The sequence below is a fragment of the Protopterus annectens genome, chromosome 5.part0 (genome assembly GCF_019279795.1).
Source record: "Protopterus annectens isolate FY-2018-M chromosome 5.part0, PAN1.0, whole genome shotgun sequence".
NCBI lineage: Eukaryota > Metazoa > Chordata > Ceratodontiformes > Protopteridae > Protopterus > Protopterus annectens.
In genome coordinates this window covers 1823947583-1823964502 of record NC_056735.1, presented here as the reverse complement: position 1 = coordinate 1823964502, position 16920 = coordinate 1823947583, and the positions used below count along the sequence as shown (strand labels likewise).

The 16920-nt window shown below is 42.9% G+C and overlaps 1 protein-coding gene across 4 annotated transcripts in view; it reads left to right on the top strand.

Annotated features, from left to right (window-relative positions):
- The window catches only part of JAGN1 (jagunal homolog 1), a 145780-nt gene that overhangs the window by 36418 nt on the left and 92442 nt on the right, over positions 1-16920 (top strand). For 3 of the 4 annotated variants that reach the window (XM_044071648.1, XM_044071650.1, XM_044071647.1), the window contains one exon: positions 13089-13194. In XM_044071648.1, coding sequence (XP_043927583.1) covers positions 13106-13194 — 89 coding nt within the window. In that variant the 5' untranslated portion in view covers positions 13089-13105. Of the gene's footprint in view, positions 1-6004; positions 6024-13088; positions 13195-16920 lie in introns of those variants that run through there. The other variant, XM_044071651.1, reaches the window with a different exon arrangement.

Here is a 16920-nt window from a genome sequence, read left to right as displayed (position 1 = left end):
CCGGACAAGTCCAATGTGATAGCCGACAGATTGAGCAGAGCCATCCTCTCTCCTCACGAATGGTCACTGAATATAACAGTGGCAAGTCAGATTTTCAGCAAATGGGGAGTTCCGTGTTGCGATCTCTTCGCGACTCCTCTGAATGCAAAGTGCAAAGAGTTCTTCTCCTAACCCGGCTCCGGGAAGAACCCCATGGGCGCATTAGTCCATCCTTGGCCCACCGGCTTGCTTTATGCCTTCCTCCAGTTCCTCTCCTTCCCAGGGTGATTCAAAGGCATCTCTCTTGGGGAGCAAAATGATCTTAATTGCTCCTTACTGGCCTCGTCAAGTGTGGTTCCCCTATCTTCGGAGACATGCTCTGGAAGGTCCATGGTTCCTGGATCAGATCCCAGACCTACTTGTTCACCAGTCGGGACTATTCCACCAGTCCCTACACACCTTAAAGTTGACGGCTTGGCTCCTCCTCTTCCGACGATAGTCAGGAGTCATACATTGGATCCAGATGTTGTACACACATTATCTTCGGCCCATAAGTCGGCTACAAAGAAACTGTATTCTAGCAAATGGAAAAGATTTGCTATTTGGGCTCAACTCCGGGGCCTGGACCCCATTTCTATTCCCGTAGCAGAGGTACTAAAATTTTTGACTTCTCTTTTCAATCAAGGCTCTTCAGTTTCTACCATCAAGGTACAATTGGCAGCAATCTCTAATTTTCATGAATCCATAGACCCACCTTTAATGAGAAACAGATTGTGTAAAACCTTCTTGAAAGGTGCTGCTCTATTAAGACCTCCGATTTCTTATCCTGCACCTCCATGGGATCTCGATATAGTGTTACGCGCCGCGCCTTGACTTCTTACCCCTTTGAACCGCCAGCTACATGTGATGTAAAGTTCTTATCATGGAAGGCAGCCTTTCTGGTGGCGATTACTTCTGCCAGAAGAGTATCAGAGCTTCAAGCTTTGTCTGTAAACCCCCCGTACTTGGTTTTTCACAAAGACAGAGTATCCCTCAGGCCAAATCCTTCCTTTGTCCCTAAAATTTGTTCTAGTTTCTGCTTACAACAATCGTTGGAGCTTCTAGTTTTTTTCCCAAAATACTCTAACAAAGCGGAGTTCATATTCCACACACTAGATGTCCACAGACAGTTACGTTTTTATTGAGACAGGACCAAACAAACAAGGAAAACGGATCAGTTGTTTGTATCCTTTGCAGATAACAAATTGGGCAAAGCTGTCACAAAGGTCACTATTGCCAAATGGATCAGGGACTGTATTACTCAAGCTTATTTTTATTCTAACAAAGAGCTTACCACCTCTGTCAAGGCTCATTCTACAAGGGCTATGGCTACTTCGATAGCATTTCATTCTAAGCTTGCTATTAGTGACATTTGTGCTGCGGCTACATGGTCTTCCCCGCACACCTTCATTTCCCACTACAAATTAGATGTGGCATCTAGAGGACGAGCTTCATTTGGTTCCACAGTGCTCAGGAGTGTTTTCCAATGAGCCACCCGGGATTTAGGTGCTAGGGACGCTGTCCCATCAGTGCAGAATGTAGGCGAGATAGGATCACATAACATCTTTTAGTTATGTACTCACCATAACTTCAGATGTTTGGGATCCATCTACATTCCTAATAACCCACCCTCCTTCCCCCTTCCTTGGAGATCAGAGGATATCAGAAGGTCCGAATCCTGTTTCATCTTGAAACATCTAACAATGTTATATAATCTAGTTGTGCATGTGTGCATGAATGCGGACAAACAAGATCTGGGGGATTAGTGGTGGTGCATCCTGGGATAAAGATAGCTCAGCCAATAAGAGGCCTCGCTCTATAGCATAAGCGTGCCGAGTCGGAGCCGAGGGATCGGCTCCGAACCCATCGGTGCAGAATGTAGGCGAGATGGATCCCAAACATCTGAAGTTATGGTGAGTACATAACTAAAAGTTAGATGCAGTGCAACTACCACTTCAGATAGCGATATGTAAATGTTCCGCACATACCAACAAGAAAAGATCCTGTCTCCAGGGGAAATGCCCTTGCTGATATGGCTGCAAAAAAGGCAGCTCAAGAAAATGATTTGCTTTTACATGATAATGATTTGGAGCCTGGACACCTCTTGGACTTAGAGACACTAAAAGTAATGCAAACATTGACGACACAGAAGGAAAAATGTTGTTGGGTAAAATAGGGTATCATTCAGCAGAGTGGGTTGTATAGGGCATCAGATGGCAAAATAGTATTACCCTCAAACCTTTTTAGGTATGTGGCATTGGTTAGCCATGGACCTGCCCATGTAAGAGTACAGACGATGATTCAAATAGTGTCTAAGGTGTTTTGGTGTAAAGGGTTTTCAACTTATGCAAAGCAATTCTGTTTATCTTGTTTATTATGTGCAAAGTATCATGCTCAGGGGGGAGTTAAAAAGTCTCAGCAGGCATTCCCTACCCCTCCATATCCATTCCACACACTCTGTATGGACTTTATTGAATTGACACCCTCAGAGGGAAAAAGGTTCTGTTTAGTCATTATTGATGCTTTTTCTAAATGGGTAGAAGCTTTTCCAGTGAAGCATTCTTATGTACAAACAGTAGCAAAGCTTTTGACTACAGAAATAATTCCCCGATTTGGCCTACCAAGATGCATTTACAGTGATAATGGGTCTCATTTTGTTAACCAGATTGTTCAGAAATTGGGTGAAGTGCTTCAAATTGATCTCAAAAATCATTGTGCTTACCATCCCCAATCAGCTGGACTGGTGGAAAGGCACAACGGTGTCTTGAAGAGTAAGCTCCGCAAACTAATGGCAGAAACATTAGGTCATGGACTGCGTGCCTTCCGTTGGCACTCCTGTACATGCGAATCTCACCTTCCTACAAAGGACTTACACCATTTGAACTTTTATTTGGGAGACCATATTATGTCCCGCAGTGGCAAGGATTGTTGCCAGCGGAACGTGAGGGCGGTGAGGATCTAGCGGATTATATGAAGAAGCTGCTAAATGTCAAATCTCTTGTAACCAATGACTCCTTTGCAGATTCCAGAAATGAAACCTTGTTAAGCGTGGCACCCGGGGACTGGGTGTGGATCCGAATTGTGAAGAGAAAGAATTGGTCATCCCCCAGGTGGGAAGGCCCATACCAAGTACTTATCTCGACACCTACGGCTGTAAAGATCGCTGAGAGGACTTTGTGGATTCATATCACCCACTGTAAAAAACTCAAGGCTCTTCCTTCTGCCATTGATATTGGTCAAACTCCACCGGACCTCTGAGCGCAAAGTCTGGCTACAAAGGGGGATTAGCCCAATAGGGGTTAGTTCGTCTCAAACCCAGTGAAGAAACCAACGGCGCGAGGTAGTCCTTAGGGAGGATGGCCATGTTCAACTGGTACTTGAACTGTCACATGATGATGATTTTTGGTGGTGAAAGTAAATATGTCCATACGAGAAGGAACAGTTGCAAGAGAAAAAGGAATGGTGGTGCTGCAAGCACAAACAGGTGTTACTACTGTGTTTAAGGTGAAACTTTGTGAAGGAATTTTGGACTGTTCTAAATGGAACAATAATAATTTCTTGACTCGTGCAAAATACTTGTGCAGTAGAGACTGTACATCCTGGTCAAGTGTTTGGTGGTCAACAGATGTAAATGAATGGGAAACAAGTGGTGCAGTGATACCAGAGAAAGATAAAGGCAGGCAACAAAGAATAAAAATTGCGCATTTCCAAGGTACCGGAGTAGTTACTATAACCATTGTCACCACAAGAAAGTGATTCTGGAGTTTATGGAATCAGAGTGTCTCTTCCAACTAGAACTGATCCTTTGGGGACCCTCCTATTTAAAGTAGAAAGCCTTAAGAATGCTACAAATAAAGCAGATTTTGCCTTCACAAAAGAAGAACAATCGTTACTCGAGACGGGATTCGTATACCATAATGAATGGTTATCTTGGGTTAGATATAGTACCCGAAAAGCACATTGTGAGAACTGTATTTCTTGTGCTGAAGGTAAACCGCAATTAGCAACAGTCCCATTGATGCAAGATGAAGGTAACCTAACGTGTCTGTTGAAATTATTCTTCAACAAAACTGAAGATAAATACAAAGATGAAACTCGGCGTTTTCCGGTCCTAAGCAAAGTTGAGAAACCGCCTGCAGCGATTTCCTATCCAGGTTCATATATGTGCATTTCCAGAGATGGCACAGGAAAAAAATTATGGCAATATGGGACAGAACTATTGCAGTGTTACTGTGAATGGCAGTGGGAATCCAATTCTGGAGAAGCAAACTCATAGTTTAGCAGACATATGGTGGTTATGTGGAGACAACAAACTCAGATCAAGGCTTACGATTCCCTGGAAGGGAACTTGTGCACTTGTAAAGTTAATTCTGCCATTCTACATTTTCCCAGTTCCAGCAAGCAATTTCGTAAGAGAACTTAATAAAGCCGAAGTGGTTGAGTAGGAGAAAGAGAGGCACCGAAGCAGTCTTTCGATAACTGTGTCTACATCGATAGCATTGGCGTACCAAGAGGTGTACCTGATGAATACAAAGCAATAAACCAAACAGCAGCTGGTTTTACATCCATCTTTGTCTGGATTCAACCTAATAAGAATGTGAGATAAAATAAAAGAGCACAATGTTGCGAGTCCACAATACTGTTTTAATATTTATTATTTTTAATATTTAAACAGTATTGTGGACTCGCAACGTTGTGCTCTTTTATTTTATCTGGTTTTCTCTTTGAGCACTTGTAGCACCATTTCTTTGGACTTTGTCTAATAAGAATGTGGGCTGGATCAACTACATTTACTATAACCAGCAGCGTTTTGTGAACTATACCAAAGATGCATTGAAAGGAATTGCTGAACAACTGGAGGCCACTTCGCAGGTGGCATGGCAGAATCGAATTGCATTGGATATGCTTCTGGCCAAAGAAGGAGGAGTTTGCAAGATGTTTGGGACTTTCTGTTGTACATATATTCCAAACAACACTGCGCCTGATGGAAGTATCACTCGAGCTTTGAAAGGTTTGGAGATGTTATCCGAAGAATTGGCAGATAACTCTGGGGTAAATAATCCCTTTACAGATTTTCTACAAGCGTGGTTTGGAAAATGGAGTCATCTCATCAGCAGTTTCCTGGTGTCCGTTGGAATTGCTGTGGCTATCGTGGTGGTATGTGGTTGTTGTTGTATACCCTGTATCAGAGGTCTTCTACAAAGACTGGTTGATACTGCTGTTATGAAGACGATGTACCAACAATTGCAACAGACTGGTGAAAGTGAAGACATTGAAATGTGACTCTCTGCAAATGTTTTTGAAGTTTAAAAATCTGTCTTGCCAGTGAAGTAATGTATGCAATGAAAAACTTAGTTTTTACCATATATTGCTGAAATAAAAGACAAATAAAAGTGTTTTCAGGGGGGAAATGTTAAGAGAAAAAGTTTTAAAAACGTACTGTTTTTGTCTTTTTCCTGTTCTTGCAAAGTAAACATGTTATTTGTTGGGATATGCCCATCAAAGATGGGCCTCATCTGTGAACAAAATGCAGCATTGCTTATGAACCTGAATGATATCTGTTTTCTGCATTTCAGAATAAAGAGATTTGGTTATAGCTCAGTGAAGCCTGGGACAAGGACGCACGGCCGAGTAAGAGTTAATTTACTGGGGCAGGCTGTGTGTCCTGGAAAATTTGAGCTACCATTGTTGAATTGAACATTTTGTACTTCTTGAACATTCTGTACTAGCTGTGGGTTTGAGGTAATTTGTGATAAACATGTTTATCCTATATGTTTTTCATAGCCAACTGTCAACGGTCAGAAATGTAACAAAAAGTTGTTTTGCTTGCAGTATAAAAGTTGATGTCCTGTAAACAAGTTGATCAGATCAGAGGGGATCGGATCAGTCCAGACCGTACATCTTGGCCAACATGCTGTGTAATCTGGTTAGCTGCTCATAAAGGAAAATTCATCGCCTGAGGCAGATGCGACTCGTTTGAATTTTTTCTTCTGACATTCTCCTAGGTCTGTTAATATGCTTTGTAGTTACTGACTTTAACAATAGCATTTTATTACCCAGTGTTGAGACATTACCATTATTTTTTGTTTGTAACAAGTCCTGAGCTTCCAGAGTTTCACTTAGTACCTTGTCCAACATATGCAACTTGCCCCCTGCTGCATGGACTGTGACATTCTTTTAAATGGAGCCATTCTCAAGAGAATGTATTTATTGTTCAGTTCTGATGCTGGTACACAAACTACTTTGTTAAATTGCAGGAATTCATTTCAGTTTCTGGTTATAGTGAATTTACTGGTAACACAAAGTGGGACCTTCATTTTTATCATTATATTTCCCAGTACACAGAGCTAGGAGACTAAACAGCCATTACTTTACTTTCTTGGTCAGCCTCACCTGTCGTTTACTGTATGTCATGTAAGTGATAGGGAGGTAGGGAGTGGGGAAGGATACATTTACTGCCTGCAGCTTCGATGGCAGAATGTGTGAGTACACTAAATGTACTTCCAGAACTGACTGCAATACATTACATTAGTTCTAGAGTAGTATTTCAGTCCTTGCCCCTGCATTTCCTGTCAATAATTTTTCTTCTGTGGAAACTACATGCAGCCATTACCACATCATCAGGCTGGCGTAGACCTATCCCAAGATCTTTGTCCAGTTGAACAGAGTGTAGTACAATAATAACTGATTTGATATTGTTAATCCTTGTTCATTCCTTACGTATGGGTATCGGTTCCGAGCTCGGAACCGAGCCAGCCATTTTCCAATCTTGCGTCGGCTTCAAACCTTCTAGCTAAACTCTTACCCACAATTCCCTTCTCCCTGCTACCTCAGATTTCGTTTGCCGCATTGCCATCCAGTCATGTCAAGCTACTTCTCTTGAGCTAAGTACAGTCAGTTGTTGTTTAATTGCTTTACAAATTGTCTCTTGCCCTATCACATCTAGCGTTCATAATTTCAGGTTTACTTCTCTGTCCTTTATTTCCCTTTTTTACCGCGAGGTAATTTCTCCTTACCATCGTTGGTAATCCCTTTCCTTTCTTTTTCATATCTTCGGGTACTCTCTTGTACCATTGTTGGTACTTTTCTTTTTGTTAATATGGCAGATAAAAAGGATAGTCCGGGGTTTAAGCAGTGTTCTGATTGTGGACAGGACAGACAGGACACAAACTGCCTACTTCTGATGCACACTCTGTGTTTGTTTGGGAGCTTCCCATTTATCTGTTGAACCACCTTGTACTATATGTTTTTCTAATAGAACTTTGTTAGAAAGGAAAAATAAACTGATACTAAGGGGACTTCTAAAATCTCCCTTTTCAGAGGCTATTTCTGGGTCAGAGGTCTCAAACCCCTCCTAAAGTCCATAAGAAAATACATGTTTCAACTAAGGCTAAATCCTTGCCTTCGTACCCGGCTGGGGACTCTCAACCAAAATCAAAAAAAGCTAAAATTTTGGCTCCGGAGCTCTGTCAAACCCAGTGCTTTCGGTGCCCAGATCTTCGGCTCCTTTAGTGATTTCGGCTCCGTCCTCTCCTGCAGCCTTCTACACCGAGGGGCTCCTCTGTTCAGACCTTTACCACTGTATCGGCACTGACCGTTCAGTCGGCGCAGACCTTGACCGCATCGGCTCAGAGATCTTCCTCGGAACTGAGGCCTTTATTTCTGATTCTGGTTTTGTCGGTTCCAGATTCGGCACCGGCAACCACTTCGACACTGATCCCTGTGTCGGTGCAGACAATGACATAGGCACCAATGACTTCTTCGGTGCAGACTACAGTAGTTCAGTCTTGGCACCGTTGTCCCCGGTGCGATCAGATGAGATGGGCACAGAGTCTGCCTCTTTTGTGGACAGGCCTGTTTCTCCCTCAGTCTGTGAGGTCCAGTAGAAGTCTTTCTGAACATGATGTGTTGCGTCTTGTGGACCAGGAATTCTTGGCCAGAGGTATTCCATCCCCCAGGAACTATCCTTCCTTCCTTGGGAGGTGATCACCCTTCTCCAAAGATACCTTCTTATTCTCCTTCTTCATTGCCTTTGAAGTCCATGGATATAGTACAGTCTTCCCCCTTCTGCAGTTCCCTATATGGATCTCACTAAGGAACCACAGTTGCCTTAATGGCAGGAAAGTTTTGCTATGACCCAGGATGTCAGCTGTGATACGCATAGCTTGCTGCTCCACAGCCATCCAGGGACTCTGAGTCGGCAGGCTGAGCTACTTAGGGGAGGAGTGCCCCCTGTCCTCGACATACACTCCTCTCTGGGTGGACCAGCCTTCCAACTGATGGAGAAGGCTTTCGCTGCTGCTGGCGATACTGGACTTGTCTATACCTCCACCCTCCGCTGGTACACTGGTTTCACAAGTCGCACCTAGCGGACACCAGGTGCAAGGGCTTCAGGACATATTCCCTCAGGAATGCCCTTTTCCGTTGTCTTCCCCATCTTCTCCCGCTGAGGAGGTCAACCGGAAAAGTTTGTGCAAGAGGAAGCACATGGACTCCACAGAGGAGTGTCTCACTAAAGACGCAGATTTTGATGAGGGGAAAGGATCCCCTCGGTCACCCTCTGAGGTATCCTTTGGCGATATCCTTGAAATCCTGAAACAGAGAGGTGACTGGCAGCCCTCTAATACGACCCCCGAGGAATGTGTTCCTGCAGGCTTTTCGCTCCCGGCCCCCTACCTCCTGGGTTACTCCAGCTGCTGATGAACTTGTCAAGTTCATCGTGCAGCATGCTTGGAAAGCCCCTGCTACTGTTGATGCTATTCCCTGGAGGCCTGATAAGATCTTGTCCCCTCCTGCTTCAGATCCCCATTGGTCCAAAGGTCTTTCTGTAGATGCTTTGGTGGTGGCGGCCGCAACAAAAAAAGGATCTGGCAGAAGAAGAAAGCCAGATTGTCCATCCACCTAACGGAGAGTCCCAGGCCCTGGACAGAATAGGGAAGCACACTTTTGCTTCAGTGACCTTTGCTATCAGGTCCCTGAATTATATGGCACATTTTACCAGGCTTCAAAGGGATCTGGTGTCTGAGCTCTCTGAAACCTTGGCTTGGTGCAGTGTCTGAGGTCCGTGACAAAGTGGCCTCTCAGCTGGCCACCATTGAGTCTGTATCTAACTCCTCTATGCGATTGATATCTCACGCATCAGAAGGAGCAGCTGGAGCGGTGGGTTCAGCTGTGGTCTTGAGACGACACACCTGGATGCGCTTGTGCAACTTCGCGGAACCTTTTACGTCTTCCTTCGTTAATGCCCCCATTGAGCCCTCCTCGTTGTTTCGGCCCTAAGTTAAAAGCAAACTGGCCAGATGTGAACAAGATGGTAAGACCCTTTCTGCCGTAGGTGTCCATTATTCTTCCTCTCAACGTGCTTTCTCCTGAAACCAAAAGAGTGGGAAGGTATGGTTCAAGAAATCTGAGAGTCCTTTCCGTGACACACGGGCCGAGTTCTCCCCCAGAGGTAGAGGGGGAAACTCACAGGGAAGATGCTCCTTTCGGGGCAGAGGGGGACCGTGTAACCAGGGTTCCAGGGATTCTTTCCCTGGTCAATCCTGCCAGCACTCCTGAAGAGCGGCCCAACTCCTTTCCTCTGGAGGTGGTTGGGGGACATTTCTCCATGTCCCCTTCTGCCTGGCTAACCATCACCACCGATTCTTGGGTACAAAGGATCATACCAGAGGTTATCATATCCCCTTCATTTTTCGTCCCGTCCCGTCAAAAAACTTCCCGACGTTCCACCCAGTCAAAGGGAAGAAGCAGCACTACAGATAGAAAAGTTGCTAAGAAAAAGAGTCATCCAAATAGTCCCTCCAGACCAGATAGGATCCGGATTCTACTCAAGACTGTTTTTGGTGCCAAAGAAAACCGGGGACTGGAGACCAATTTTGGACCTTAGTGTACTGAACAAGTATATCCTCCCGCTTTTGGAAAAAGACGTTTGGATGTGCTCTATAGATCTTCAAGATGCGTACTACCACATAAAGGTGGACAGGCCATCAAGAAGATTTCTGCACTTCCGTGCAGGAGCCAGTCACTACCAGTTCAGAGTACTGCCCTTCGGACTCTCTACAGCCCCCAGAGTGTTCGCAAAGTGCACGGCAGTTGTCACAGCTCACTTGCGACTTCAAGGATTCCAGGTGTTTCCGTACCTAGACGACTGGCTCATTTCCACCGCCACCAGACATCTACTGGAAAAAGCCCTGGCATACTCTCTCTTCGCTGCTCAAAGGGTAGGCATAACCATAAACTGACAGAAATCCAATCTCACCCCATCTCAGTCGACAGAATTCATAGGGGTTATCTTGGACACACAAAACTGCAGAGCGGCTATTCCAGAGCACAGAATTTTAAGGCTAAAGCAACAACTAATTCCAATCCTTTCAAAGGAAAAATCCACAGCTCACTCTGTTCTACACCTGTTGGGTTCCATGGCAGCCTCCAGCACCATTTTTCCCTTGGCCAGGTTTCACGTGAGGCTTCTACAATGGCTACTGCTCACCCAATGGTATCCTTTTCAGCATCCTCTCTCAGCCATGATTCGAGTAACCCACAGGTGCAAACAGGATTTAAATTGGTTGATGACACACAATCTCTGTCAATGGTCTCGCCCTTTTCTCCCCAGCAACCCAATGCCACAGTGACCACGGACGCCTCCCTGATGGGGTGGGGGGACTATGTCAGGGACAGACAGTCCAAGGCACTTGGTCCCAGCCGGAGGCCCATCTGCATATAAATGTTGTATAGCCGAGGGCGGTGCTTCTGGCGTTGCAAGCATTCCATTCCCTACTGCCATCTGGGACAATTGCGATTCAGTCAGACAACATGGTGGTGATCTGGTATATCAACGAGCAAGGTTGAACCAAATCTTACCCCCTTTGTCGGGAGGCCATGAGGATATGCCAGTGGGCGATGGCTACCAATCGTTTTCTTCTAGCAACACACATTCCCGGGAGTTCCAACTTGATAGCAGTCAGACTCAGCAGGTACATTCTACAACCTCACGAGTGGTCCCTGAATCCCTTGATAGCGGTGGAGATCTTCCACCACTGGGGCCGACCTTGCTGCGACTTCTTTGCATCCCCGGCCAACTACAAATGCAGCAACTACTTCGCCCTGATTTCCCCTCCGGGACAGTCACCCAGGGATGCTCTAGTCCACAATTGGCCCTCTGGTCTTCTCTACGCATTTCCTCTCATTCCCCAGTTTCTGAAGAAAGCCCAGCGGTTGAAGAGCAAGGTAATCTTTATAGCACCATATTGGCCACAACAGATTTGGTTCCCATTCCTTTGGCATCACCTACTAGATCGACCATGGATCCTCCATCCAATCCCAGAGTTGATCTCACACCCACAGAACCTGATTCATCCCAACCTGAACAGCTTGAAGCTAATGGCTTGGCTACTCCAATTCCCTTGATGCCAGGCAGAATGATCTTTCTTTACCAGTACGTGATATTCTCATTGCTTCTCATAAGTCCTCCACTAGAATTACTTATCTGAGCAAGTGGAAAAAATTTACCTGTTGGCTGAAGACCCCTTTTCAGCACCAGTGTCGATAATACTAGACTATCTGGCTGACCTGTTTCAATCAGGTCTGTCGGCCTCCACCATTAGAGTTCATTTCGCTGCAATTTCTAATTTTCATGAGGGTGTCCAAGATTCCTCTTATGTCCCATAAATTGTGCAAGACCTTCATAAAAGGTGTTAATCTGAAGCCACCCTTTAGAGAACCTATTCAACCATGGCATTTATCATTAGTTCTGCAAGCTCTGACAGTGGCAACTTTTGAACCAGCCTCTTCTTGTAACCTCCGGTATTTGTCATGGAAAACCTTGTTTTTGGTCGCTATTACTTCTGCTGGACGTATTTCTGAACTTCAAGCTTTATGTATCAAGAGTCCATACTTGATTTTTCATAGGGATAGTGTCTCTGAGAACTAATCTGTCATTTCTGCCTAAAGTGATCTCTGAAATGTCCATTAATCAAGCCATTGAATTGCCAGTTTTCTTTCCCAACCATTCAAACAGGAGAGTATTGCCTTACATACCCTTGATATTCACAGGCAAATCCATTTTTTACCTAAACAGGACTAAACCTTTTCATAAATCTGACCAGTTATTTTTGGCCTTTTCTGGACCTAGATTAGGATCAGCTATTGCTAAGGTCATATTAGCAAGATGGTTGAAGGACTGTGACACCTTTATTTACACACAACATAACATTTTGTTGCCTACTACCATGAAAGCTCATTCAACAGGGTTGGTGGCAACTTCTGCCGCCTTCCATGCCAGAGCTTCTTTACATGACATCTGTGCAGCTGTAACTTGGGCTACGCCTCTCAATCATTACAAATTGGATTTGCCCTCCAGGGGAAGAGCATCCTTCAGTTCTATGGTGCTCAGGAATGTCCTTCCATGAGAGCCTCCCAGGAATAGAGGTAGCTGGGGACTCTGTCCCATATGTAAATAATGAACGAGGATTAACAGTATCCGATAAAGAAGTTATGTCTTACCATAACGTTCCATCTGTATTGTTAGACCCTCCCTCCTTCCCCCTCCTGTGGTTTCTAGTGGATCTCACCATCCCAGTTATCTTAGGTTATTTGACCAGAGGTAGCCTCTACCTTCTTTAACTTGCAAACTCAATCTGAGGGGAATTGTGGGTAAGAGTTTAGCTCGAGAGTTTGAAGATGCCGCGAGCTTGGAAAATGGCCGGCTCTGTTTCAAGCTCGGAATCGATACCCATACGTAATGACTGAACAAGGATCAACAATACAGATGGAACGTTATGGTAAGACATAACTTCTTTTTATGAACATTTCATTCTCAGGGATGGTAAGCACTGCTTGATCCCAAATGTGCACATGGACATGTACACGAATGAAGTTCATTCATTCTGACTACTAAAAAAGGTAAGTATTCTGTAAGGTCTTGCTTAATCATTGTAACGACTGTAGTGAAATCGTTTGATTTATTTGTACCAAATGAAATGCAATCCTTGTTGAAATGTTTGTAAGTTGTATTATTTTTTTCTAGATGGGCTAATCCCATTTACGTCTATACTTTTTTATTCTTTTTATAGACATAATTGGGTAACACATGGCTTCTCGTGCTGGTCCGCGAGTAACTGGAACAGATGGCAGCGACTTTCAGCATCGAGAGAGGGTAGCCTCTCATTATCAGATGAGGTAAAACGAATTCCATGCATAAAAAGTACACAGATTGGTACTCTGAGTCAAATCACATGATGTGGTGTAGCATGATTTTGTGTTTCCTCTCCTCGGAAAGAACTTTTTAGAAAATATTTGAAGTAGATTGATAGGAACAGAGATAATGGAGGAAGTATGAAGGAAGGAAAACAAAAGATTCAACTTGTGTTAAATATTAACATAAATGTGAAGGTAGGTTGTGTGTGTATGTGGGTCTGCTTCAAAACATTGAAATCTCATAACGTTGAAACTCAAAACATTGAAATCTCGTAACGGTGAAACCCAAAACACTAAAATCTTATAACATTGAAACCCAAAACACTGAAATCTCATAACAAAAACTCAGAACACTGAAAGTGTGCATTATAAGATTGAAAACTACAGTGCAAATGCAAATAGCATCCCCTCCACCTATATCAACACCAAACTAACAAACGCACTTTTTACTACGCTCTGCCATCTGCACATTAATTATGCCAACTCCAAGATCGCACTACAGTGGAAAAAAGTTATTTTCCTAACCTCACTGTATCGCAATTGCCATGCAGAATATAAACATAGTGCCTAAATCACTTACTTGTATGGCCTAAATACACGTACAGATTGTCAAAATAAAACCTTTTCCCCCTACTCACTTCTCCTAGCACTTCTCAGAACACTAACTTAACTTCCTTGAAAACAACACATCCAAATTTTACATCTGTATGGTGATCATGTTAGTGTTTGTATCATGACCACAGAACTTCCAGACTTTTCCTTGTACATAATTAAATAGTCTTTTCGTAGCATTTTAGCAGTTTGAGTGGAAAACTCGAAGAAATATTTAAGTGCTTGTGATCTTTAATGTTTTAGGAGTAGGCAACATGTACAGGGCCAGCCTGATTGGAGAATGAAATAAAGACAATCTCTTCATGGCTCTGGCAATAAAAAGGCAAACAAAGCATTGCAAGTGTCTGCCACAGCACATTGAAGTATTGCTGTTGCTGATGAAATTCCAAAAGGTAGTCTCAGAAATGTGTACCTGCTCATTATTGTATTAAAGGTACAAAGATTAGAACTTGCTTTATCAGTGTAATCTGCCAGAATCCCTGATTTAGCATCTAGCACCGAGAATTACTTAGTCGGAAAAAAAAAAGTTATTCCGTCTGAATTCATTTGTTGGATCAAGCTAGTCTGTAATAATTCTGTCTTTTGTGTGTTTCTGGGTCATAGCTGTGGTACTGGCACATTCATTTAAGCTCTTGTTCATGTTTAAGACTAGACTGTTTTTGTGTAGGTGTGCATCACTGGTACGGCTACTTGTGAATATTTTAATATGATAGTCTCCCTTCAGGTATTCTAGCACCTCAGACTGGTTAGAATAACCCTTTAAGACATTCTGACCTGACTAAATCTTTTGACACCGTTCTTCATGATAACATCATACAAAAGCTAAATTTAGGTCATCAAACTGGCTGAAAGCATGAATTGCAGGTACTCCATCAGAAAATGTGAACATGGCCAGCAGTGTCACTCTGAACTCTGTGCTGGGACCTCTCCTTTTTGGCATTTACCCCTCGGATCTCTAGAAAACGAAGGCCTTTGGCTAACAACATTTGAAGACCATTGCAAACTTGGTGGTTGTAAAGTCACACTGAGACCCAAATTGTACAGAATTATCTCATCCTAGTAAAGTCCTGGTGTACTAAAAATGGGCTCAAATTAAATGTTAAAAAGGTGTAGTATCACTTTTTTGGTAGAATCTCCTCCTTTCATACTGTCTAATCAACACACCTCTACAAAATGAAATTATAGTTGGGGGCCTAGGTACTTGTGTGGATATCCCATCTCTCTTTTGATCATCATGTAACAGGTTATCAGGAAATGCATTTATTTAGCCAAGCTAATTGCCAGAGGAATATGTATATTGAGGTCTAGAGAGAGGTATTGCTCCCTTATAGTTAGCACCGAACATACCAATTATCAAAGTACATCATCCTCTGTGATGTATCATAGTAAACACATCAGACGTTTGGTTCCTAACCAAAAAGATCACAGGCCTAAAACTGTCTGTCTTGCTTACCTCATCATTAGAGACCCGTTTGTCCCGGACATCCAGTTTCTCCAAGTCCAGTATCTCTACAGATATTGGAACCACTAGAACCAGGGACCTAAATCTTCACCAGCAAATTGAATACAATGAATGGATAGGTTTATAATCAGTGCATCCCAGACCTCTAAAATAAGCTTCTCCCTGTATGTTAAGCCATAAGGTAGATGACAGGATGGGTATCCACAAATTTACTCCAGGATTGACTGCTGTGGCTTTTCTGGAGAAAAAAATGCACTACCAGCGTGAGTGTACTGGCAAGTTGAGCTTGGTCATAAGACTTTCTGAATCGGTGTATACCTTTGGACTTGCATCTTACATCTGCATTAGTAGTGGTACAACAGGCAGTGTATTTTTCTATTCTGTGCTGTCTGTATGGATTTGGTCTGAGAAATTTTGAAATGTTTGCCTTTTATTTAGTGTGGCTGCTTTGGTTTTAGCAACAGTTGGAGTGACTGTTGTCTCTCTGCCTCTGTAAAAGTATGTACTGTCCTGAAGTGTGGTGCACTTCTCTGTGCATCAAATTCTGCAGATACTGAATGTTAACAACACTTTTATCCTCATTTCGAGCTGTTTTGCAATAATTCTTTTAATCATGCCTTTAGACACATTGGCATCTTTGCGCAGTAGATTTGTTTGCTTTAGCTGAGATTTCAGAACTGATGTGATGTTGTCCTGTCTTGCCTTCATTCTTAACTGGTTGGGTTCGGAACCGGTCCTGTGTTCCAACTTGGCCTAATACAAAAGCCCTAGGTCTTCCACTAGCTCGTGGCTAAGCCCCATCCAGTGATGCACCTTGATAGTTCCCCAGATCTTGTTTACTGCTAAAACAAGATCGGGTTTTGTCTACTGACTCTGGCTAAGTGAAATAATTTCTTTATTCTTTAGCATATTTAGTCTCTATTTACTACTTTTGTGTTCAGCTTCTGTTTGTTAGTTATTAGCGTGTGCATTTCCTGCTTTTGGTGCTGGTAGCAGTCATTTTTTCCCTTGAGGCTTTTGCTCTCACCCTATCCCGGTTAAATTTTACCCTAAGCTTGTTTTAGTTAGAAGGCTTTCCTTTTTTCTTTAACTTCCAGTCTCATTTAATTTAGAGAACCCGTTAATGTTTGTTGTAAAAAAAAATAAATTTTATATATATATATATATATATATATATATATATATATATATATATATATATATATATATATATATATATATACATAAAATGTATATATGTATGTTTATGCGTGTGTGTATATATGTATGTAATGTGTATATACTAGTGTCGTGGTAGTTGTCAGCTGTTTGTAGTTGAGCCATTCTAGTTAAACAGTGTCTTTTTCCTTTGTTACGCTCGTTTACTTAGAGTGCCTAACCTAGTTTTTTCGTTCTTTGTATATTAACAAGCAAGCTCATTTTAGTTAGAGAGCGCTGTCTTGCCCATTTAAGGTAGAGGGCATTTTTCTCTGGTTAAAAAAAAAAGTTTCTGGTATGTTGTTTGTTGTTGCTGTTCTTATGTCTACTAAACAGTCAAAAGGTAGAAAACCCTCTGGGTTTAAAAAATATGAAAAATGTAACCAAAAATGTCTCTCACTGACGAGCATACAGTCTGTGTGTACTGCCTTGGAATG